The 26,341-nt window shown below is 37.6% G+C and overlaps 1 protein-coding gene across 7 annotated transcripts in view; it reads right to left on the minus strand.

Moving 5' to 3' along the window:
• The window catches only part of Cdk14 (cyclin dependent kinase 14), a 554,492-nt gene that overhangs the window by 283,856 nt on the left and 244,295 nt on the right, over positions 1-26,341 (minus strand). For all 7 annotated transcript variants that reach the window (XR_004771639.1, XM_035450611.1, XM_027391584.2 and 4 more), the window contains 2 exons: positions 13,313-13,375; positions 1,936-2,059 (listed from right to left, as the gene is read on the minus strand). Coding sequence is in view for 6 of the 7 variants with exons in the window: in XM_035450611.1 (XP_035306502.1) it covers positions 1,936-2,059; positions 13,313-13,375 (187 nt within the window). In the remaining variant the exon portion in view is untranslated. The remainder of the gene's footprint in view (positions 1-1,935; positions 2,060-13,312; positions 13,376-26,341) is intronic.

Genomic DNA, 26,341 nt, shown 5'->3' on the forward strand with positions numbered 1-26,341 from the left:
GTAGGAAAATTCAAGCATCCTTGACAAAGGCTTGAACAGAAATGATATTTTAGCCAATAATGGAAAACTCCCAGCTGATACAAATGATTTTGTCATACTTCTTAACATGAATAGACATTAAGGAATACTCTTACTAGATAGATACTAATCAAACAGTATTATTGTTTTGAGGATATAAAATAGTGAAAGAAGATGTACAAAAAAAGACAGAGAAAATACACTACAGTGTTAAAATATAATTTCTGAGTGATTCATTTTCTTAAGTTTCTACATTTCCAAAAAAGTATCATTTCGGGTTTTAAGACTTCCATCTCAGTTTGTTACTGAATCTGGTATAACATGCTGTTGAGTGCATAACATGTTAGCTGTATGTCTATTTTCAGGACTGATTATTTGATATTGAACAACCAAAAGACTTAGGGAGTCGTTTTAAGTGAACTTACCTTGCTATAATAATAAAAATAACATCTTAAAATGTAAAACTAGTTACAAAGCACATTCAAACGACTCTATTGTATCTTTAGTTGTACAGACAAATAATTTCAAAACATATTTACTGTCATATTCAATACAAAATTTAAGGAACAGGCTCAATTCAGTGAAATACTCAACATAGTGATGTATTTCAACAGATATCTTACACTAGCAAACTATGATTTAAAAAAATCACTGTTAAAATTCTTTTAAAATTATTGACAGTGACAAACTACAAAACTACAAAATTCCTCTTTACCATTCCCCCTCCATTATTTATTCTCTATATTCAAACAGCCTTTATGTCTAGCTATCTGATATAATCCTGATGCCAAATCTGGCAATAAACAACACATGCATGAAATAATACAGTTTCACTATTTATATTAAAGTCGCTAATGAAAAAAATTGTTAACATACATCAATAATCATGCTAATTTTTGCTTCATTTTCTCTTTCGAAGATAGGAAGGATATAAAACCCAGCAGAGTAAATGTGTGCAGTGGTACTCAACTATCTGACCTTGAAATAAACAACCACTCCCTTCCCTCTTTTATTTATTAGGGGTTGGAATGGGTAAAATAATGATTTTCCTCAAAGAGTTGTCTCAACCTCAGGCATCTTTACATCCCAAGGGTAATATTTTCATTCCATTCTTAATGGAACAAATTTCTAATCTGAATATGTATTCAGAAATAATTGAGGCAGTGTAGTGTCAACACATCACACTTCCATCAAGTGTCATTCCCCACTGCTGGGAACCCAGTGAGCCACACGGCACAGTGACAGAAGGGAGAGGCACCCGTTTTGCTTTCTTTGGATTTTCAAAGATGTGAAAGGCCAAGCTTCAAATTTCTAAGAACATGTGTGAAAACCCCTGTTCTAGGACCTAGAATTGAAATGGTCATTCCCATTTACAGTGCTATGAGGAATACCCAAAATAACCGTCACTTCTGGCAATCTTTCACAAGATTCCGACACTCTGTCCTTAGAGTGAGTAACATACACTTTTGAACATAGTCCATCCCAGGATGCCCGAAAATGGTACCAAGATTTCCCTTCAGAGCTCTTGAAGTTTAATAAAATGTTCAGATTCTTAAAATTGTGTGGTAGGCTATACTGTCATTTTCTTTACATTATTTTCATTATAAAAACTAAGAAAGAAGATCTCCTTGAGTATATTTTATGTTCAAATTTTTCCTGAGATTTTGTTTGATGTTTGCGAAGACCTCGTGATTATGTAAGGAAGACTAGCAAGCAGAGTTCTATTTCATAAAAATCCACCAACCACTATGTTTTACTTTATCATTTTTCAAAAGATGGAAATAATTTCTTTGTTCCAGAAAAAAATTACCATGATCCATGATGACAGAAGAATTGCACCTAAACAAAGGCAGTGCCACCATCTGCCTGGCATTCTCACAGTGTGACAAATAAACTGGTAATTAACTGGTTTCCTACCGAAATCTGCCAGCTTTAACTCCCCCGCGTCACTGATCAGAAGGTTCTGCGGCTTCAGGTCCCTGTGCAAAATATACCGCTGGTGGATGTATGACAGCCCTCGCAGCAACTGAAATAAAAACAACTGAACAAACAGGAGGGAGATGAGAGTCAAGATCCAATTCAGATAAATACCAGTTCATATATACAGTCTGCCAAATACAGTAGTGAGAATGGACAGCCACCTCTAAAATATCCTACCAATCATTAAGCAAAGCGTTCAGTGGTAGCATACCAACCACTAATTCATTACAAAGTTTAAGTCAGAGAATTTTCAAAACTTCATGGTGTCAATCAAGATACTTCCTCAGCCACAGAGCTCTATAATCCACATTCTATAAATGACAGGGCATATGAAAGATCAGGTGATTACAGTTTTACAGGATCGATCTCTCTAGACTAAAATGCTGTCTAAGAGAGCAAAGCAATCTATAACATCAAAAGATAAAAATGTTATATAAACATTTATCTTTATTTGAATCTGTAGAAAAGGCAAGAACATGACATCCATGGACCCGCCCCACTAATAAGCTTTAAGGAACGGAAAGATACGATGATTTGAGACATTGAAAACAAAATAGTCACGTGGTCCAATAAATAACAAATTATGATCAGGCTGCCTTTGTACATATGGCTGTAGAGATTAGCTATTGCCGGAAGATAGATGTGCACATTCACTAATTGCAGAGCTGACCTAGCTTAGCAGAGGCAGCAAGGATTCAACAATAGTTTGGGTGTGGCAAATAATTTATAAAATGACTAGTGGCCTTCATTTTGGAGTTTCATAACAAGTGAACTCTTCTATTTTAATAACAAAAGTACAATCCACTCAGTATCTCAAAGCCATTCCTATGAAGAAGTTAGTTTCAACTACTTTGCTTGCCAAAGTCACTCTCATTGACCTAGTATTTAAACAAGCCATCTCCTAAAACAAAAATAAAACAAATGTGCTTTTACATTTATGTACCAACTATATCCTGCTCATAAATCCAGCTAATAACAAAAGGCTGTGCCAAACAGATGTAACATGAGTTAAAAGACCAGTGCTCAAGCCACTCTGAAATATTCAAGTGGAAATGATTAGCAACTCCTTGAGGGCACTGGGAGCTAGCATTTCTGGAATGCTCTCACTAACCAGTGCTATGAAATTCAAGCACACTTGTCTATTGATGTAAAATGTTGAAATGACAATAAAATTAGTTCACCGCAAAAAATCTTTATAAGTGATAACTATGCATAGGCAAGAGGAGGCCTTGGCTCACTATTTCCAGAGTGCAAGTAGATTGATGTGGACATCTGGAGACAAACATTCTGGCTTAAAGACTCAAGAAAACAAACATCTTTCCAGAATTTGCCTCCTCTTGCCTCTTCTTATGGAGAAGATGGAAAGGGTTGATGCACACTAGCTTCAGTCTTACCTTCTAATCCCTCTTTATCCTGGGACATAAGGCTTGTGATTCCTATGGAATTCCTTAGTTCTTCAGTTTAGAGGGAAGATGAGTTGGTGAATTAAAATGTATGTATGCAGATAGCATATACAAAATGTTGGAAATAAACGTTTTGTTAATTAAAATTTGACATTGACTAAGCTTCTAGGCCTTGCTTAGTACCTAAAGGACTGAGGTTATGTTCAACCTGATAGCAAAATCATCAAGTACATCCTATCATTATCCACATCAGGTGATGAGCAAACAGTGTGGTTTCTCAAGATTTCTCAGCAATTAAGTGGAAGAGCCAGGATACCAACCAACAGTGCTTGATTACAAAGCTGACACTCTTAACTAACCTAGTAGAGGGACTCTAGACAATGAGAAACACATGTGGTCATGTTAGTAGAGAAGCTGCTTTCTCAAACTGATCGGGTAGCATCTGAACATCCAAGAACATGGCCTCTGTACCCACTGACCTGCACTCATTCCAGCCAGGTGCTCCATCCCTAGGCTTTTTTATTCTCTAGCTCTAAGAAACCTTGGCACATCATAATCAAAGGCATGATGCTTTTCAACTCTGATCCCTGGTCCCTGCAGCCCTTCTCTGACTTCCTTCCCACCCCTTCCCCAGCCCCTCTGCTCTGGATAATGAGCTCCCACTCTATCCCCTGGTGTAGTGTCTGAACACATCATTCACAGTACAGACTTTAACCCAGCTCCCACAGATTGTATCCCTTATGCCTCCTCATAAGCTGGGTACACAGTTGGAAATTCCGTATCCACTAATGGTATTACCAGATGGATTAGAGACATCTGGATAGGGCAGATAAAAAAGATCACAGACAGGAAGTCCTGGAATAGGATTCTTAAACAGCTAAGAGCAGAAGTGGGCAGATTAAGCAGGACCAAAGTGTTCCTCTTCTAATACCCTCAGTAACTAGTGAAAATACACAATCCCTGAACCAATCGAGAAGCTACTCAACTAGGATATCATACTGAAGAAGATTAAAACAGGTATTACTGAAGGATGCAATTGTACACTCAGCTTTAGAAGCACAAAAGCTCTAAACTTTGGGAGCTAACATGACCCCGAAAAGTATATAAAATCAAGACAGAGCAAATCTCTATGCTGCCAGGGATGACCATGCAAAGAAAGACAGTTACAGGAACAGATCCCTTCACTTAAGAGACTTCCACACTGAAGTCTACACTTGGTATCCTGAAGGTACAATGAAGGAAAGATCTAGCAACAAAAGACTAATAAAACTGGCTGCCCTTATATGAAGATCAGCCTGTAAGAAGAAAAGAACTCAGGAAATTTGCCACTCTGGAAACCTAACAGGTAATTAAGCTATATTCCCTGGTCACAGAAACTGAAATAATGGTGTGATGAACTGTTGCTACTCTGAGGAGAAAACCCGAGGCCATGGCCATGAGTATAACAGAAACTCAGAACAAACAAAAGACTATGCAACAACGAAGTGTCACAAATAGACGGATATCAAGATGACAAAAGCAAACTCGGTGCTGGTGCACATCCTGAATCCCTCCCTGCACACAGACTGAAACAGGAGGATGGCTAGTTCCAGGCTGGCCTGAGCTATATAGTGAAACACTGTCAAACAAACAAATGAAAGGAAGCAAGCTAGCAAGGAAGAGGTGTGAAGGGAGGGGAAGGAGGGGGAGGGAAAGAGGAGGAAGGTAAGAAGAGGAAAGGGGGGAAGTAGATGTTTTACAAATAGCATCTTACAATGGCTAACAGTCTACGTACTGGTAAGCAGGGTGGGAGACACTAAGAACTCTGTCCCTTGGTGAGCTAAGTAGAACGCCCTATGTAACACTGGAGAACTTAATCATAGGGGGTTTCTCCTTACGCACCAACAGGCAAGGACCTAAGTTTCTCATTTAAGTTTCTGGAAATGCCATGTCTCTCAGATGTTGCATAAACCATAACATAATTAAGCTCTCATTTAGACTTTCAACAAAACAATAGAGGATGTTAAGGAGAAAGAACCAACAGAGTGACCCAAGCAAGTCAGGAGAAAGGATCATATTAGTTGTTATTAAAATTAGTAAATGACGATGGAACCCCATAAAATGAAAAAAAAAAAATAAAGACTTGCTGCTGAGGTGGTTCCAAGTACTGTGACATGTATTATTTAACCTCTTTGATCTGAAAGTCTGCATTTCTGACAAAGAAGTGCAAAAAGGGAAAGTCCGAAGCAAGCCTCCTCAGAGTTCTCACAATGCTTTCCAACTTGAGCCACAACACATTATCTCCACTGTGGTAAGCGGTACTTCTGATGCTTTCTATGAGCAAGGCTGAGCAGACAGACACCCAAAAATCAATGTCCCTTCATTATTAAAAGACCCATTTAGCATATAAAGAACTCAAGGTTCTCAAGCCTCCTTTATTTTTCTATTCAAAAGTCTTCTTAGAAATAAGTAATATGGCAGCAGCCAGTACCAAGGACAAGATTGATAGATAATGTTCAAATCACATTCTCTCTGCTGCCTGTGCAGAATGTCTTCCCAAGAATACTTGGTCATGGGATATCCTACTTAATCCTTCTGAACAGATTTTTCTGAATCATCAGCACACTCTCTGAAGGCTTACACCACTGTGTGAGTATGCTCAATTTCTGTAACTGAAATACCAATGAGTCAGGCCTTAAACGACGATAGGATGTGCAGGGACTGCTCTGTCAGGAGCAGATCTCCAGCCCCCAAATCTTATCACCGTCTGCAGGGAACATTCCATAGTCTCAGTTCCATGGCATATACTACCTAGAAATACCCGGTTTTGTTCTTTATTAATGAAACACTTACTAACGTATATATACATCCTGCTGTATACGTACAAGAAAAGGAAGAGTTTAAAAGGAGAAAACGAAAATGGAGAATAAAATTTAACAAATTTCATTCACAAGTATCCATTAATATGTTATTCCTTTTTGAAACTTGCCAAGTTTTAGAAGGGGAAAAAAAGCAGGAATTTTAATCATAAGTTTGAAAGTAAGTTGGTAAAGGTACGCACTGTTGACTTTAACATGCTGTATTTATCCTGCAGACATATTAGAGACACAGCAACAAGCTTTGTAAGTAACCCCTGGTGCCAGTGTCTGAAATGTAACCTCAGATGCGCTTTATTCTACTGGGTTCTAGGACTAGTCAGAAATTCAAGGATCCTTTAATATACAAGACTCTCCTTAATACAGGAGTAAGCATGGTTAACATTTTGCAGACTGCCAAGGCATGAAAAGTTTCCTTTAAGGAGTAAATTTAGGGACTCTTAGAGATTAGATAAGACTATCAAATCTACCAGTGAGAGCTACTGGCAATAGTGCACATCCCCATGGAATGTGTAGTAGTTTCCTACAAAGAAGGCTAATTGACTTTGCTATCAATGGGAAATAGTTTAAATGTCTGTGTCTTAGTTTTCTCATTTTAAGAAGGACTGCTTGAATCTTGGATGGATCCCTTTAACAGCCACTTGAACCATTAAATTATACCATTCACAATTCTATGAATAACAATGGGACAGGTGCTAAAGAAAGTGACTGTGCTATTAACCACTTACTGAGACCTTATTACGGTGCACATTGTTCTAGGTGTTGCTACATATCCATCCTTCGAGAAAAATAATCAGAAACATTGACAAAATATCCTACAACTGGTGTCAGATAATACTTCACTTTTAAAGCTAATTCTTCAACTGGGAGAATCTACAGAATGATTCAGCATGACTCATCCCACTTAATTAAGCTTCAAAGAAACCCTAATGTAAATATCGAGTCCTAATTTTTAATACAATACATTCAGTTACATCTGAATAGTTTCAATTTACAAAGCATCATTGCAATTTGATGTGTTGGGTTTTAGGCAATAGTCAAAAAGTTACACAAGGATAACAAGAGAGATGGAATTTTTTAAACATACCATGTAAGCTTAAAAAACAACCATGTAAGTTACTCCTTGATGTGTTACTCTGCATGTATTTGAAAGTATTTAGTGCATTGTTCAGACAGGGATCCATGCCAGTACAGCATACCACATGGATGCATTGTCTGCATCGTATACAGCTATCAGCAAACATGCATGGTAGAAGAAGCTAACAACAGTTCCTCCCCATTTGAGTGTTTCTACTTTACCTCCTACTTTTTTGTTACATTCCTATAATGTCTTTAGAAAGATAGATAACATGTTTCAGAATTCCTAGATAATATAAAATTTAATTTACTTTCTAAGATCCTGGAACACTAATAAGTCCTCCCACCACAAAGATCATTGCTTTCTGAATAGGAATACTTTTTTAAAATGAGAGTTTGTGTATGTGGCATAACTGTGGGAATAACTGCTTTCATTTTGTTTAAAAGTTGGGCTCATCAGATCAACTGCCTTCCATCCGGCCTTCCTTCACAATTCAGTCTAATGGTGAACACCAAGGGAGACAATGCTCTTCGATGGAAATGCCCAGAGAGAACAGATTGAAGCTGCAAGATCTAGAACTAGGAGACTCCCAGGAAGTCAAATATGTTTACAAGACAGATCTGTTTTCTGAAAAGTTCTGAGAAAGCAGTCCTGATTGATTAAATAGGCTTCTAGAAACTACTAGGCTATCTCTGATGAAAACTGCACAGAGAGCCATGGGTCTTAATTAGAGTTTTTGTTGCTATAATTGACCACCATGACCAAAAGCAACTTGAGGAGGTCATGGTTTATTTCAGTTAACAGCTGCATATGACAATTCATCATGAATGGAAATCAGAGCCCAAACTCAAAGCAGAAACACAGAGAAATGCTGCTTATTGGCTTGCTTGCTCATTGCTTGCTCAGTCTGCTTTCTCACACAACCCAGGACGACCTGCCTACCTGCAACACCACCCACAGTGGGCTGGACCCTCCCATATCATTATCCAAGGAGGTGGACAGGTTTGCCTATAGGCCAACTTTATGGAGGCATTAAATGATTGTAGTTTGTGTCAAATTGACAGGAAACTGACCAGAACACAAGGATTCTATTTAAGGAAATTTGCCAATCAGTCCAAACTTAAAAACTCTGCAGAAATTCTGTTCTCACACAATGAAAATGAACAAGCATTTATATTTCAATGATTTTTGTGTCTATAACAACATCTTAGAGACTAAATCAACATGAAATATCTTGATATGGGGTAAATATGAACTTGTTTTAGTAAGAGATTTTTAAAAGAGCCCAAAAGACTGACAAATAATGAATCAAGTCTAAAATTCTTGGGGAATATTCATCAAAGGAAGCTACACCACATAGAATAAATAATTTCAAGTGAAATATAATGATCAAAGACTTATGAGTATGGGTATATTTAGCCAATGAATTTCTCTTAATAACCTCCGAGTGGTGTGTGAAGTAATAGAAACTTAACAGTAATGAGATACCACCTATGGACTTTGCTGGCTTGTCACACAAAAGTCATGCTTATTGAAGACAATCAGAAAGATCCTTAAGTAGAGTATGCAACTCACTGCACCTTCGGATTTCCCATATGGGCATCTTGTCTGACTTAATGAACATGGAACACTAATTTACTGCGTAATGTCCACTGATGAATGGAGAGAGGCAGGGAGAATAGACTGGCTTAAAGTCTGAATCCCAGGATGACATGTTCTCTGTTCCCATTGGGTACATCCTGTTGGGTGCTTCTGCCTCAAAACTACATATACCATGCCCCCAGCGGCTGCATTCTACCACCCTTTAAATTCCAGTTTTAAAATACTGCAACTGAAGAGTGTACTATTTACTCATCTGGCCTCGTTTCCCCTGTCAGATCCAAGTGGTTTAGAAACATATCAGCAAATGGAATCACTGAAATGCTGACCCCACATGTTAATGACAAAAATTCACTTCTTAGCTGCCCCCTAGCATGTCTAATAAAATATGAACTGATATGTACAATTTTATCATAATTTTATTATCAAACCTTTAATTTCTGGATAGGGAATATTATTTCTCATAACAAAAACAGGACAAGTGTGTTCAGGACATTCCTAGGCAGTCACTAAGAATTCATGTAGAATTTTTTAAAAACAATATTTAATGGGCTTGTGTAAAAATCATATTTCCTAACATACAGAAATAGGAAAAGCTCTATAGTATTCCTGGGTATGAATCAGAGGGTATAATTACTAGGTCAGTGAGAGCTCTAATGAAGACTGTGGAGAAAAATCAGGTGTCATTTGGTTTTCTCTCTAAACAGCACAAAGTCTCATTTTGGAACCAATTCTCAGTGCCATCTGTATAAGACAATCTTAATTTGGCATAACATTATTTTATCTGTTATACACCTGCTTGTTTTCTGGATTAAGAAAGAGAAAGCAACTTTTCAACCATAATAAACCTCATACTATTTTAATTGAAATGATAACCAAGAGTTAGTTTTTATACCAAGAGTATTGCAGATTAGTCAGGGAATAACGCAGGGAGTTCAAAATTACGCTGGTAGTTTTCAGTTATTTTTTTTTAAATGGGAAATATAATTTTGCAAAGAATCATTTAGAAAAGTCATTAAACCACAGAAATGGAAATACATTACATAAAACACAGGAAGACCCAATCTCATCATGATAATAGCATGCCATCATCTACAACTATGTCAGCTACAGACAGCATCAATTAATCTTTTCTTTTTTTCCATGAACCTTAATTTCCAGTCTCTCGGGTTTATCAATTTTTAAATACATGAAACCTGAATAAAGGGGAACATTTAAATTGTTTCTGTGTTTAAAAAATTCAATAGCCAATCTACAGCTCACTAATAGGTATAAGATTACAAACTGATACAAGTTTTGTGTGTAGCTCAATTATGACCAAACTCTAGTATGCTTTAAAGTAGACAGTATCTAAAATATGGAAAAATAAGTAGTCTCCAAGAAAGCTAAGCAGGTTCCTATGTGCCAATTTTCATGCTGTAGAAATGGGTTGCTATGTCTTTAATCATCATAAATATTTATAATAAGGCCCTGTCCTCGGGCTTTTACATCAGGTTTTAAATTGATCTCTAAGTAACTAATTGCTGAAATTACTCATTTGTCAAAAATGTATATAATGCTTAGAAATGAACTATTAGTTAAGAGTTAATATTTATTTCAGAATACCACAGTAATAACAGACACATTCTGTAGGCAATTAAAGCAAGCATCGTGGTTTGGGGAATTCAGTTAACACTGACTTATTTTCCTGACCTTATTCCAGTACTTCCCAAGAATGCTACACAAAAATAATACAACTTTCACAAAGATTTTGCCCAAAATTAGTACCAAATTAATTTAAAAAAAATGTTCCAGATGCTCCTGCATCACAGGCCACAGGGCAGTCCAGGTATTCTCTCTTTCTCTCTATTCTCCCAGAACACAGTATGTTTGTGGTACTTGAAATTCTGCCCAAATCAAACTTAAAGAAAAATTCCTTCAATTTACAAGTGCATTGACCTTATAGATTCTATCATCTGTCTGTATGCTTAAAGAGAGCATGTGTGACACTGTGCTTTAGGGGAAAAGCTGTGGGTGTTTGCTCTCTCCATGTGGGTTCTAGACACTAAATCCAGGTCTTTGGAATTGGTGGCAAGAACTCTTACCATGGAGCCATCTCCCTATCTTATGCTGACATTTTATAGCAAAAAAGTATGTATGAAATAAAAACAAAGAAAATCTGTAAATTTAAGATAAATTTTAAGACATTTCTATACATTGTCAAGTTGCATACTGAGAAAACTAGTAGTCAAAACTGACAAACCTGTATGCAAAAGAATTTGATTGTTTCACTTTTTTTTTAACCACAATTTGTATTGAGCAATGTCTTCTGATTATTTGATGATACCTGACAGATTTAGTCAAACACTGAACAAGATTAATTAAAAGGACACGGCCTCTTAATATATATTTTAATGTAAATATTGTATTGCTATTTTTGTATGGTTTATATGGGAGTGTGGACATATAAGTGATTGTGGAAGACAAATTTTGGAGTCGGTGCTATCCTTCCACAATGGGATCATGTGATTCTAAGTAGGTCTTCAAACCTGTGTGTGACAACTACTTTGACCCACTGAACCATCTTGACAGCCCAGGGTATACTCTCTAAAGTAAAAACATTTGCCTGATTTTTAAATCTTCTTAAAACACAGAACTGTTTCAATGTCTTATTTTTAGCTCAACCAGTTTCCTTTTAATCAATATCTAACCCAGCATTATGAACAGTTGTTAATTTAGTAAATATTATTATTATGTTCTTCATTTTGTATTCATGGATTTAAGCAACAATAAATAACACCACATGGAAAAATATGTTAGTATATCAAACAGAAATACCCATGGGACATCTGTCACTATGTCATTGTCAGACACCTTTGAGAATAATTTCACCTGCAGTGTAACTCATAAATGTAACCCTGAGGAAAAATCAACATATAAATAGGTGAGTAGCCTCCCAAGGAAGTGGGGCTGTCAGCATCCATGGTCTGCAAGTCAGATGCCAGAACACAGGATATTCAAACTCAATGTGTCTAGTTTCTAATTTTTTTGTAGTTTCAGAGATCACTATTATCTTCAATATGAAAATAGAGATAAACCCACATGACCAATTGCTTATAATGTCATATTACAGCTAATAACAATAATGTAATGTATTAATTTTGTAGCATAGGGAAATAAACATTGAACAAAGGTCTGTTAATAAATGTCTCAATGTCAGTGATTCTGATATTTATTTTCTGTGAAATGTGAGTCCCGAATGGACCACATCACTGTGATGCTGTCATTATAATGGGCATGAATACAATTCACCCTAATTCTTCCCTTGGTGGTCTGAATGTAATGCTGGGTTGGAAATAATTTTGCATAAAAATTTTCAAACTGTTTTTTCACCATCTCACTTTTGCTAGAGTGGTACCTTCTTTCTTTCTTTCTTTCTTTCTTTCTTTCTTTCTTTCTTTCTTTCTTTCTTTCTTCCTCTCTCCCTTCCTTCCTCCCTCCCTCCCTTCCTTCTTTTTTCTGTTTTAAACTGACATTTTCTTTTAGTACAATGTTGTTAACATTAATCATAACAATTAATAAAACTCTTAAGTACAGTAGGAAACTCATGTATAAATGTCTGAATCCTAGCAAGAGAATCAAAATACACAGTTATCAACATGTGGCCATAACAAGAAACATATTCTAATCAGTTTTTTAAATCTTCCTTTAGTTTTCATGACAACATTCTTAAAACCAAGATGAAAAAACTCAAGAGGAATAGGATATAGTAAATGCCTGAAGAAAGAACAGACAAATTGTATATTTTTGTTTTGCAAAAACTTGAGCAAATGCTCTCAACTTATACATCACAAATGCTCTTTGAACTCAGTTATCTGAAATTATCATTTACTTCATTATATGAAACATATGATATAAAAGGTACCACAAAGTACTGAAAAAAAAATCTAAGTGTTCCTATAGGAAAACTACTTAACGTAAAAATTAATTTCATTAATTAATTAATTAATGAAATTAATTTAATTAATTAAAAAATTAATTAAAAAATTAATTTCAACCAATTAAAACAACAACGGGTTGTTCTTAATTTGATATCTTTTACACAGAAGATTGAAACAAAAAAAAACCTTTCAAATGGTTGCAGAGATATTAGTCTTAGGCTCGAAAACTGCATATGAAGCCGGGCGGTGGTGGTGCAGGCCTTTAATCCCAGCACTTGGGAGGCAGAGACAGGTGGATGTCTGTGAGTTCAAGACCAGCCTGGTCTACAAGAGCTAGTTCCAGGACACCCTCCAAAGGTACAGGGAAACCCTGTCTCGAAAAACAAAACAAAACAAAAACAAAACAAACAAAAAATGCATATGAAGCATGTGAACTGTTGGCTTTATCCCTTTTCCTACCTTCACATTCTCTGGGTGGAGTCCTCCAGGGTGCTTGTCCATGTACTGACATAAGTCAGTGTGCTGGGGAAAAAATGGACATGTGTTAATGCCGCTCTGGCTATAGAAAGATGAAGCAACATTTTTCTACTTCAAAGTCACTATTACCTTCCAGATGAGACAAATCCAGGACATGTAGGTGGATTTTCCAGTGCTGTGGTTGCATGCTCCACCCCCCACCCCCCACCCCCGCCCACACACACACACTTCACCATCTTCTCGTTTAGGTTTGATGTCAAACATGCATGTCTTAAAAGGAATACATGTTTATAGTTTGCTGAGGGTCAATTTCCTCATTGAATATATATTCTGATACATAACAAAACTCCAATCACAAGTTTTCCATGAATGAAAAGTTTAAGTTCTTATTTGCTTTATGTGAGTTGAAAATATTAGAAACCATAATATGATAATTAAATCAACAACTGGATTTTTCATGCATATACACAATTTTTTTTTAGTTTTCAAGAACTATATTTAAGTATAAATTGTAAATTAACGAAAACAAATTCTAAATAATAACTTTAAAAAGACAGTTACTCATTTAAACACTAAGATGATATGCAGTTATTTTTCAAGTATGAGAAGTTAATAAGCCAATAATAATACCTTTCCTTAACTCACTTTTGCTTACATGGTCAATGACACAAAGCTCTCTCTCTCTTTTTTTTTAAGATTTCATTTATTTATTATGTATACAACATTCTGCTTCCATGTATATCTGCACACCAGAGGAGGGCACCAGATCTCATAATGAGATGGTTGTGAGCCACCATGTGGTTGCTGGGAATTGAACTCAGGACCTCTGGAAAAGAGGCAGGTGCTCTTAACTTCTGAGCCATCTCTCCAGCCTGACACAAGGCTTTCTTAAAGCAGTAGTTTAGTCAAAACTTTTGTTCTCTGTCTGGGCCAAAAAAAAGATTATGATACTTTGGGGATGCAAACCTCAGCTGGATTCCAGGAGCCTGAATTTTCTTTCAGATGCAGGCTAATTACCTCCTGACTGCTTGGCATAACAATAGACCTAGGCCCTGGGTGGGCCCACACCTATTCTGAGGGTTTTATATCCCTGCCTAGGGATTGGTGAGAGGCTGGTAAGGACATGACCCTAGGATTAAAGGAAATATTTGATATCAGCTTTATACATGATAATAGATGTCTTCTGATATCACCCCCTCAGCTGGAAAACTATTTAAGAGGATGCTTGAATAAACCAAGAACTCCATTCTCCAGCATGGACTCAGAGCCCTTCTGAGATGACAAGATGTTTCTGTGTGGTCCTTAACACTGCTGGGTAGCTAGGAGTTTCCTGATCCACACTCTCCGACTCAGGGATGGACCCAGGGCTGTTCGGATGGCTCCCATTGCAGCCCCAAGACATCAGCCCAGAATAGATGGTCTCTGTAGCATGGGACTGATAGAGGCTAAACCCCGGCAGTTCTCTTACTGTAAAGCACCACATAAGGTACAAGACAAAATGTATGATCAAGTGTTTCTGGGTGACGGAGAATATAAAGCATTCAAGGACCTTGCTGAAATCATCATGTCCACAATTCAAATTTTGTTAATGGGATTTGATTGTACATCAGATGGCAACTGCTAATGACACATGGCAGCCTTAGCCTCATCCCCTCATCCTGAGCTTCTGTGGCATTAGGTTAGTCATTGAGGAGAATGGAAGGTTTGACTAGGGTATGGTAGGGGAGTGCCAGTATCTCAGAAAAGGCAGAGCATTCTCTAACAGCTCCCTGTAAGAATTACTAGTTTAGCAAGTGGCAGAACGTCCTCAGGAAGGCTACTGGGAGAAATCAGTTCTGAGAAAGCCTACGCCATCCAAAGACAAATTAAAATGGTACAGACGGGCTACTTCATATATGTCTTTCATCTAGAACCACACAGGGGGTTGAAAATCAGTCAAACTCAATGCTGTTGGAATTGTTCAATTTGGAAACTTCCATCTATGAGGTCCAGCCAGCTGACACACAGAGGACATAAACATATAGATAATAGCTAATAAGATAAGCTAATTAAATAAAACTTAAAATTACATGGGGCTTTCCCCAAATAACTATATGAAAGTTTTATTTCAAGCATTCATCTTGAGCTAAACCTGAGAGTTTATGTTATTTACTTTCTCATTCTTTCAAAAGTAGCTATGCTAACATCAACTTCAGAAAGTGGCAAATAAGTACTTAAGAACATTTGTTTTTTGAAGAACAAATAAAATTGTATATGAAAACTTTTAACCTATAAGGTTATACATACAGCTTGTGTGTGTGTGTGTGTGTGTGTGTGTGTGTGTGTGTGTGTGTGTGTGTGTGTGTGTGTGTGTGTGTGTGTTATAAGATCCATATGACAAGAATGATATCTAAGTGGCTTAATATTCAACACAACAAGCAAAATGATGCACAGAAGGTCTGTCCAATCACACCGATAGTGTCTACTGTGGTTGGGAAGTATTTTCAATGTACCTTCTCACTGAAAGACTTGTGTTTTAGAAGTTTACTTCAAAGGAAGTGGTGCTAAACTGTTGAGATTTCAACAGTTAGAGTCTAATGGGAGGTCATTGGGTCACTGTGGGTATGTCTTTGGAAGGGATAAAAATAGTTCTCCTAGAGGCCTGAGTAAGTTCTCAATAGAGCTTCAGAGTTGTTTTTTGTTTTCTTTGAGACAGGCTCTCACTTTGTAGCCTACACTGGATTGGAGTTAGAAACCCTCTCAAGTGCTAGAATTACAAACATGCCATGACGTCTGGGTGATAGCAAATTGTTACAGGAGACACCAAATTCCTTATGGCTTCCAGTCTTACTATCTGATCTTTTTTCTCAACTGCCCATCTACCATGGTCCCATCCATTATAATGTAACGCAGCAGAGGACCCCAGCCAGAGGCAGGCAGCACTATGCTATGTGATAAATCTGCTTTCTGAGTAACACAGTGAAGCCAATCAACTGTGGAAAATTCAACTTCTTTTAAAGAGGCAGGTTTAGCCGAAATATAATCAACACCGAGAATGAGAAAAGGGAGAACTATATGCGATGGCATACTCTAGTATTCCTACTGCTTCTTAGAAGCTAAGGCAGGATGATGAACAATGTGAGGCTTGGACAACATAGCAAGACCTTCTTTAAAAGTGAATGAGAAAAATTATGAAAGTCAAAGATGCAGTGATATTAAAATACACTAGGGCTGTAGCACAACAAACCAACTACTGCAAACTTCATTTATTCGATATATTTGATATCTAGATTAAGAACTACTTTTTTCTAAAACCAGTTAATTACTACATTTTATTCTGTAAGAAATGAGAATTGAAAAGCTATACCCTCGCCCCCGCCCGGGGAAAAAAAAAAGGATATATTCAGGTGACTTTGATGGAAAGTTCTCCAAACTGTAAAGTAAGACCTGAAAATTACTGCAGGAAGCATAAATAGATGAGATGCTTTTCCTCCAGTCTCTAAGGGACAGGGTCAACCCAGACTGAGGAGATGCTAAACTTTATAGTCACAGATGTATATTCTACAAATTACCACACCGGGTAGCAGGACTCAATCCTGAGCTGACAGACTAACAAAGCAAGCTCAAACAAGGAAAATGCTAGGGATGAAGGAAGTACCTGTTAATGTGCACCCCCAAAATCAACAAGAGTTCAACAAGAACTCTTATGACATTACATACATACATTACATAAATGATACATGATGATTGCACTAAATTTAACAGTCTTTGCTCTAGTATTGTTTAACTGCTGTGGAGTTTATATTACTTCTGAATTGCTTTCATATTTTGAACAATAAAGTATTTGTGCATGTTGATTAAACTGAAAAAAAACAAAGTTTGGAGGAAAATAAAACAATAAATGAAGAAAAAAGTTTTGACTCTCAAGGGATGCAGATGACCTGCTTACTGTCTGCCCTGTGGCCCAGGATCGTGAACTGAAGGATGGAGAGACATTTCCCACAGATAAGTTCTGGGGAAAGGAGATCTTTTTGAAGTCAAGCTTTTAAATTCACGTTACATTTTCAACAATATTATCTTTGTTAATTTTCTGAGAATTGTGAACAAACACGTAAGGTATTTTGATGAAGCCTTTAAATGTTTAAGTCTATATTTCCTCACACATAAGGCGTGGAATCATGGTTTGTGGCATGAATGCATGTAAGTCATCCACATACAAACAGAGTTGTTGGCAGCCATGTCGCCTTGTGCAGGCCACACAAGCTCTCACTGTTACATCACCTTCACTGTGTAGTGACAATCAGCACACCTACCTCAGATTTCTGTTTGTGAAAATTAATGAGAAAATACCCATACTACTTCCTGAATGCTAGTGCATAATAGATACTATACATATGATGATGATGGTCTGTCTTCTGTTTAATTTAAGGAAAGGATATTTAGAAGGATTGAAATAAAAAAAAATAACAATAAAAATCTAGTAAGAGGGGGAAAGCCGCGCCTAAGTGGTAGCATTTCATGGTTACATGTTGACTCCTGTCTTCATGCATGTCCCATTAGACTGCTCTCTATGCTCAGCCACTCAGAGTGGCCATACATCATGGATCTTAGATTGTTCTTCATGGTTAGCATCAAGAATCTGAAGAATCTCAATACAGGAGGGGCAAGCAGGAGTACAAGGCCAAACTTGGCTGTCCAGTATAGTATCGGTGTTTTACAAATAGTTCTACCCACACTAAAAGCTGTTTATTTCCCCTTCCTACTTTTTAAAGATCAATTCCAATTAATGCAGTTTAAAAACAGAAACAAAAACTTTCTTTTTTTTTGTAAAAGCATTCTGTATTAGCATTCTGTGTTAAGCTAAATCAGATGGAGCAGAATTATAAATTCCATTAAATCTTCCTTTAACTTCTTTCCTCAGTTCTGGATCATGTGACCTTTATGATTTGGACCAGTATGGAAATAAGGGGCCAAATAATGATATCACAAGGTACTTCTTTGTCCCTCCACTTTTCAGTGTGAATCTGGGTTCAGTTTCTTATAGAAGGTTCAATGGCAAGTGACTAACAGGTCATGTTCCTGTGGTGGACTGACATTCTCAGATCCATCAGGTTTGATCTCTGGCAATTTCTTCCAATCCCGAAGGGGCACTTAGAGCACAGCTCCCTGATGACTGTGTATCAAGCAGCTCACCCTGTCTGAATGCACAGGCACCTCTGCTTCCCTCACTATCCTCTTCCTCCCTGTATCATCCCAATCCCCCCCCCCCCGACATTCATCACACCACTGCTGTTTGTCTCCAGGGTAATGGCAGTTAGAAGCACTACAGATGCTTCTGTCTGACAGGTTTATATTTGATGCCTAGGAACTTCAAATCAATCTTCCATGGAGTAGGTGGTTCCAAGTGTGGCTAGATTGATAGACCACGCAAAAATAGAGGAAGTGAAGATTTTGGCACTGAAAATTCAGTACCCACCTAGCTGGTTTTTCCTTCCATACTGCTCATTTGTTCAGGGAACATTTCTAGGGAAAGGAAATTGAGGCTACCTGATATCAGAACCCACTGAAGATTACATGTTCACAACAAAAGAATCTGTAAGTCTTGAATGTGTTGGTCATCCTGATGGAATTTCTTATGGCAGGATCAAATTAGAAGGCAGGGGAGAACTTTGGCTTTGTAAAATGCAAGGCATGGAGAGACCACAGAAAATGAAAGGACTTCTACCCCATAAACACTTTAGCAAAGTAGAGTCTTGATGAATTTAAGTCATATGCAGGGTTTCAAACCACAGTGACCACCATCAGTCATGTGCTGGTCAGTCGTGAGGCTTAACTAGCAAGACATGAATGAAAAGCCACAGCATGGCAACATTACATGTCCATGTCAAAACAGCCCTTTAAAAAGAGAACAAAGAGAAAGAGAGAGGGAGGGAGGAGAAAGAAGGGGTAGGGGTAGGGGGACAAGGGGAGGGAAACAACAGAAAGAAAGATGGTCAAGGGCTGGAGTGCAACATTCTGTTTTTTTTCCACCTTCTGTACCTTAGACTTTCTGAATCTGGCCTTGGTCAGGGGACAGAAAACAACCCACTTGAACAGAACACTGCTGCTGAGAAAATTATTGGAACTCTGGCAACGTCTTCAACATGAAGGTTTGCCCATTATCCACTGGCAGAAATGATTCTATTCAATTGTGAAGTATGGCCTGGCATTCATTATGTATTCATGGTTCTTCTCTCTCTCTCTCTCCTCCCTCTCTCTCTCTCTCCCTCTCTTTCTCTCTCTCTCTCCTCTCTCCTCTCTCTCTTTCTCTCTTATTCTTCATGAATTCAGGTTTCAGTGGTTGACTCCAGATAATCAAACTTCCCAATCAAAAGTCATCAACTTCCTCAGGTTAATTCTGCTTTTAAACATCCTCAGCTTATAGAAAGGACTTGCCTCATCAGACAACCAAAGCCTCTTCCCAAACACATGTATCTGCTTCTGTTCATACAATGTTTAATACAATGTTAAATACAATGTCCACAGTATTTGTCAGCAAATCCTAGTGTACTTCAGAAACACTGCCAAAATATGAAACCAAAAATAGCACAGTCCTATTTTTAAGCATCTAGGCTAAAAATAAAGATCCAACAGAGGATAACCAACAGAAGCCATCATTTTGAAATTACATTAAGTAAAGCCTACATAGCCTTTATATTGTTGATTTAATTTTCCATTTGACAGTCAATATCCTCACACTTAGTAAGATTTTTTATAATGGTGACAAGAAAAACAATCTGAGTCTTAAGCATAAGAATGTGGAAATATTACAGAGACTAAAAACTAATTCACAATTTCTGTATTCTTAATAATGGATTAATTTTATGTCTAAACACCAAAACTCACTTGTAATTCTATCATGAAATTAACAAAATATGACTTATGAACAGAAATTCATTGAAGCATAGAGTTTACTAAACATGGCATATATCCTATGTTAGGAACTAGCTGCTAAGGCAGATAAATATAAGGCATCAAAATACAGGGCCCTCTTTGCCCTCATTGACCTTAGATTGTTTGAAAATCCTCTTATTACACAACCACATTTGGTTCCATGTGCCCTCTCTTCATCCAGGCAAGAGAACCATGATAGACAATCTTTACATGGTAATCTTGATTATAAGAGATCGAGACACTGCAAATTAAACCACAGCAATTTTCTAAAAGAAAAGAGCCATTATTCACTCTTCAGTGGTACCTCATGTGGCCGCAAATTTAAAGCAATAACAATAACTGTGAGTGTGACAAACATGGTAATTGTAGTGATTGACTAAGTTTACCTTTATTAGCACTGTACCATGTCTAGGACATGACACATGCAACTTTTTTTCCTCAGCTGTGATGACTATCATTGTCAGCTGATTAGAACAGTAATCTTCTGTGAGACCCATACAGAGACTTGGCTATGAAGGTGTTTCCAGAGATCCACCCTGAAAGTGGGTGGCATCACCCCTTGGGATGATGTTCTAACTAAAGAAAACTGGTGAAAAGAAAAGAAACTAGGTGAACAATACCCCCCCTTTCTCTCTCTGCTTTCTGACTGGAGAGGCAATATGCACACCCACATCACAGCCCTTACTATGCCTTCCTGCCATAAAGGAATTGCATATCTTCAACTGCATTGCAAAATAAATCCTTCCTTCCCTTAAGTTGCTTCTTAACAGATATTTGGTCACAGCAATAGGACAAGAACATGATAGACTACATTTTTGGCATGCCATCCGAAGGTGAGTATCAAATTCAAACAGCACTTTCACAATGGCTATGCACTTTGGTAAACTGTCTAACTTTAAGTCTATCTAACCTTAGTTCATTACCATTACATGATTCCCCAGGGAACTGTCACTGCTTTAGAGAAGGGAAGAAAACTGAACAGAGAAGGAAAGAAGTTGAACATTCCTTTCTTCTACAGCAATCCAAAGCATTTTCCTCAAGGTAAAAAATTTGATTTTGAACAGCACAGATTGTGGCAAGAATTAAAACATCAAATTACTGAGGAGTTACGTTCAAAGTGCTCTTACATGCAGCCCACAGGGTTAAATTGACTTTGAAATTGTATTTTTCCCTGTGAAGTTTAAGAGCACTCACCTATTTCAGTCCTGAATCACAACTAATCAAATCATAACATTGCAAGTTCCAAAATATGAGAAGCATTCATTAATAATGAAATGAAAAGCATTTAAGACAAAATCACAGTCATTCCAGGCATCCAATGAAGGGAGCTTGCATCCACTATGTATAAGAAAAACTATATTTTTTTTAAACTGTAGTGTTAAGTCAAGTTGGAGCAAGCAATCAACTGTTACTCAAGCTACAATGCTAATGCATTATACCTCCCCGTCTTTAACAAAAACAAGCATCTGTAAACTAGCAGGGAAGTGCCACCTCTTTCCTCTGGGTTCCAATTATAACTGAAGGCTTGTGCTTCTGATCACGTAACAGCATGAGGAGAGACGACATGGCCTTCCAATCTATACATCCTGACATAAGCAAAGATGTTATTGCCGGCATTTCAGTATTTTTACATAATCACATCAAATATTACGAAGCCTATTTCTAGACTACTTATTTTTTATCTAGTTATAAACCACACAGGAAATGTTTGTAATTCTCTCAATTCTCTCACGAATATTCCCTATGGAGGGTGAAAGTAATTAGGACAAAAGTAGATTATGCTACACAAAAAATTCTTCTATAATAGCCAGTGTGGAACAGTTTACTTACAATTGAATTACACATTTCTTTTTGTTCATTTAACATATTCTCCTCCTTTGTAGTAATAATAAATCTGTGTGTGGCTGTCCATAATTCTGCCTAAATGCTTTCAGCTGTCATTTCTCCATCCAAGATGCACGAGCAGCCTGGGGCTGGTTCAACAACAGGAGGCATTTCCAACTGCATTCCCATCATGTAAAACCAGTAACCTTAAATATCCCTTCCATTACAACAAAATACTGACTATTTGACTTCTGGGAAGAAGATCACACAGAGACGTTTTAGACAGCCCCACAAAGGCAGTCAGACTCTCTGCAAGCCACATTTCTCTCTTAAAAGAATGCAGACATTCACGCTCCAATAGTTCATTGCTAGATTCAACATTGCTGAAGCTAATTCTTCAACTCAAATGCATTTGTATCTACGGGAGTCTTAGGACACTTCTAAAGGTGAACAAACAGTTATCCTTTTTGAAATTAAGCAGATTCAATGCCTAGTTAGGGAACAATTCAGGAAATCTGTGGAAACCCAGAAGACATTCTACAGCTCATTTACAGCTGTATGAAACTGTATCAGATGTGCGCTTTAAAGTCAAGTGTGGTTCAGAGGTCGTGCAGCAAACCACTCCCAAAGCCTAAAGCACACAAGAAAACTGAACAGTATCAGCTTCAAATAGTCACTATTTTTAAATGCCCATAGTACTTTGAGACAAGGTTGAGTTTTTAAGGGAAAATAAAAATATAGGGGGGACAGAGAATGGAATATACTAAACATTGAATTACCATAAGAATTTGAAACCAAAAAAGTTAATATTATTTAATATTTTGTTTTTTGCATAGTGTATCCTAAAATTAATTGTTTTCAAAATTAAAAAATTATACACAATTGAAGCTAACACCAGTATATTTCATTTTCTAAGGCATGAATCCCTTGCCTGACCAACTCTGGCAGATGCAGGCGCTATCAAAGTTTAAACAGAAAAAAAAAAAGGGAGATAGTTCTAAGTATGCAGACCTGAACTCAAAACACAAACAACCACATAAAAAAGTTGAGTGAGTTTGGAAGCCTAACTATAATGCCAATATGGGAAGCAGAGACAGGGGATCCCAGAGCAAGGTGGCTATTTAGACTAGCTGCATTGGCTACCTCTGTGTTCAGTGAGAGATAGTGACTTAGCAAATAAACTGCTGAGGAAGACACCAGACTTCAGCCTCTAGCCTCCAAATACATATTCACATATGTTGTACATGTATTTCCACACTCATGTGCCCACACATGCACACATATACACATGCAAAACAAAAGGATCTGGAATAGTACCCAAGAATAGCTTAATTCTGGTCTCCCAACCAAAAAGAGCCCAGGGCCAGATGGCTTCAGTGCAGAATTCTACTAGAAATTCAAGGAACAGCTAATACCAATTCTCTTCAAAGTATTCCACACAATAGAAGCAGAAGGGTCATTGCTAAACTCTTTTTATCAGGCTTCAATAACCTTGATACCCAAGCGACACAAAGACACAACTAAGAAAGAGAACTACAGACCAATATCCCTCATGGACATTGATGCAAAAATACTCAATAAAATACTGGAAAATTGAATCCAAGAACACATCAGAGAAATCATCCACCATGATCAAATAGGCTTCATCACAGGGTTGCAAGGATGGTTCAGCATATGAAAATCCATCAGTATAATCCACCATATAAACAAACTGAGGGAAAAAAACACATGATCATCTCACTAGATGCCAAAAAACCCTTTGACAAAATCCAACACACCTTCATGATAAAGGTCTTGGAGAAATCAGAGATACCAGGAACATACATTAGCATAATAAAAGCAATATACAGCGAGCTGACAGCCAACATCAAATTAAATGGAAAGAAACTCAATGCAATTCCTCTAAAATCAGGAACAAGACAAGGGGGTCGACTCTCTCCATACCTCTTCAATATTGTACTTGAAGTTCTAGCTAGAGCAATAAGACAATAAAAGGAGATCAAGGGTATACAAATAGGAAAGGAAGAAGTCAAACTCTCGCTATTTGCAGATGATATGATAGTCTACATAAGTGACCCAAAAACTTCTACCAGAGAACTCCTACAACTGATAAACACCTTCAGCAAAGTGGCAGGATACAAGATCACCTCAAAAAAAAATCTGTAACCCTACTATATACGGTTACTATGACACATTGGTGGAAAAAGAAATAAGAAACATCACCCTTTACAATTGCCACAAACAACATAAAATACCTTGGGGTAACACTACCAAAAAAGTGAAAGACCTGTACCGTAAGAATTTTCAGTCTCTAAAGAAAGAAATTAAAGAATATACCAGACAATGGAAAGATCTCCCATGCTCTTGGATAGGCAGGATCAACATAGTAAAAATGGCAATCATGCCAAAAGCAATCTACAGATTCAATGCAGTCCCCATCAAAATCCCAACACAATACTTCACTGACCTTGAAAGAACAATTCTCAACTTTATATGGAGAAACAAAAAAAACCCAGGATAGCCAAAACAACCCTGTACAATTGAGGAACTTCTGGAGGCATCACCATCCCTGATTTCAAGCTCTATTACAGAGCTATAGTACTGAAAACACCTTGGTATTGGCACAAAAATAGACCGGTAGACCAATGGAATAGAGTTGAAAACCCTGATATTAACCCACACACCTACCAACACCTGATTTTTGACAAACAATCCAAATATATACGCTGGAACAAAGAGAACATCTTCAACAAATGGTGCTGGCATAACTGGATCCAGACATGTAGAGGACTACAGATAGACCCAAGCCTTTTGCCCTGCACAAAACTTAGGTCAAAATGGATTAAAGACCTCAACATAAACCCAGCCACACTGAACCTATTAGAAGATAAAGTGGGAAATACCCTCGAATGAATCGGTACAGGAGACCGATTCCTGAACCAGTAGCACAAACGCTGAGATCAAAAATTGATAAATGGCACCTCTTGAAACTGAGAAGCTTCTGTAAGGCAAAGGACATAGTCAGCAAGACAAAACGAAGCCCATAGACTGGGAAAATATATCCACCAACCCCACATCTGACAGAGGGCTGATCTCCAAAATATACAAAGAACTCAAGAAGCTAGTCTCCAAAACAGCAAACAAATCCAATTAAAAAGTGAGGTACAGAACTATATAGAAAATTCTCACTAGAGGAATCTAAAATGGCTGAAAGACACATAAGAAAGTGTACATCCTTAGCCATCAGGGAAATGCAAATCAAAACAACTCTGAGATACCATCTTACTCCTGTCAGAATGGCTAAAATCAAAAGCACCAATGACAGTTTATGCTGGAGAGCATGTAGAGAAAGGGGAACACTTCTCCACTGCTGGTGGGAGTGCCAACTTGTACAGCCACTTTGGAAATCAGTATGGCGACTCCACAAGAAAATGGGAATGAGTCTACCAGAAGATCCAGCAATTCCACTCCTAGGCATATACCCAAAAGAAGCACATTCATACAACAAGGACATCTGTTCAATGATGTTCATAGCAGCATTATTTGTAACAGCCAGAAACCAGAAGCAGCCTAGATGCCCCTCAACTGAAGAATGGATAGAGAAAATGTGGTACATTTACACAATGGAGTACTACTCAGGGGAAAAAAAATGGAATCTTGAAATTTGCAGGAAAATGGATGGAACTCGAAGAAACCATTCTGATTGAGGTAACCCAATCACAAGAAGACAACCATGGTATGTACTCACTCATATGTGGATTTTAGACATAGAGTAAAGGATTACCAGCCTACAATCCACACTGCCAGAGAAACCAGTAAATAAGGAGGACCCTAAGAGAGACATATATTGTCCCCTGGAGAAGCGGAAAGGGTCAAGATATCCTGAGCAAATTGGGAGCACAGGAAGAGGGGGGAGGGAGCTAGGAGAATGAGTTCTCAGAGAAGAGGAGGGGTAAGGAGGGCATGAGGGAGCAGAAAGGTTGAGTCAGGAAGAATAGAAGATAAGAAGAATGGAGATACTATAATAGAGGGAGACATTTTAGGTTTACAGAGAAATCAGGCACTAGGGAAATGTCTGGAGATCTACAACGATGACACCAGCTAACAATCTAAGCAACAGAGGAGAGGCTACCTTAAATGTCCTCCCCTGATAATGAGATTGATGACTGACTTATATGCCACCTGATAGACCTCATCCAGCAGCTGGTAGAAGTAGAAGCAGACACCCACAGCAAATCCCTGAACTGAACTGGAATCCAGATGCAGAGAAGGGTG

The sequence above is a fragment of the Cricetulus griseus genome (genome assembly GCF_003668045.3).
Source record: "Cricetulus griseus strain 17A/GY chromosome 1 unlocalized genomic scaffold, alternate assembly CriGri-PICRH-1.0 chr1_0, whole genome shotgun sequence".
NCBI classification, from domain to species: Eukaryota; Metazoa; Chordata; class Mammalia; order Rodentia; family Cricetidae; genus Cricetulus; species Cricetulus griseus.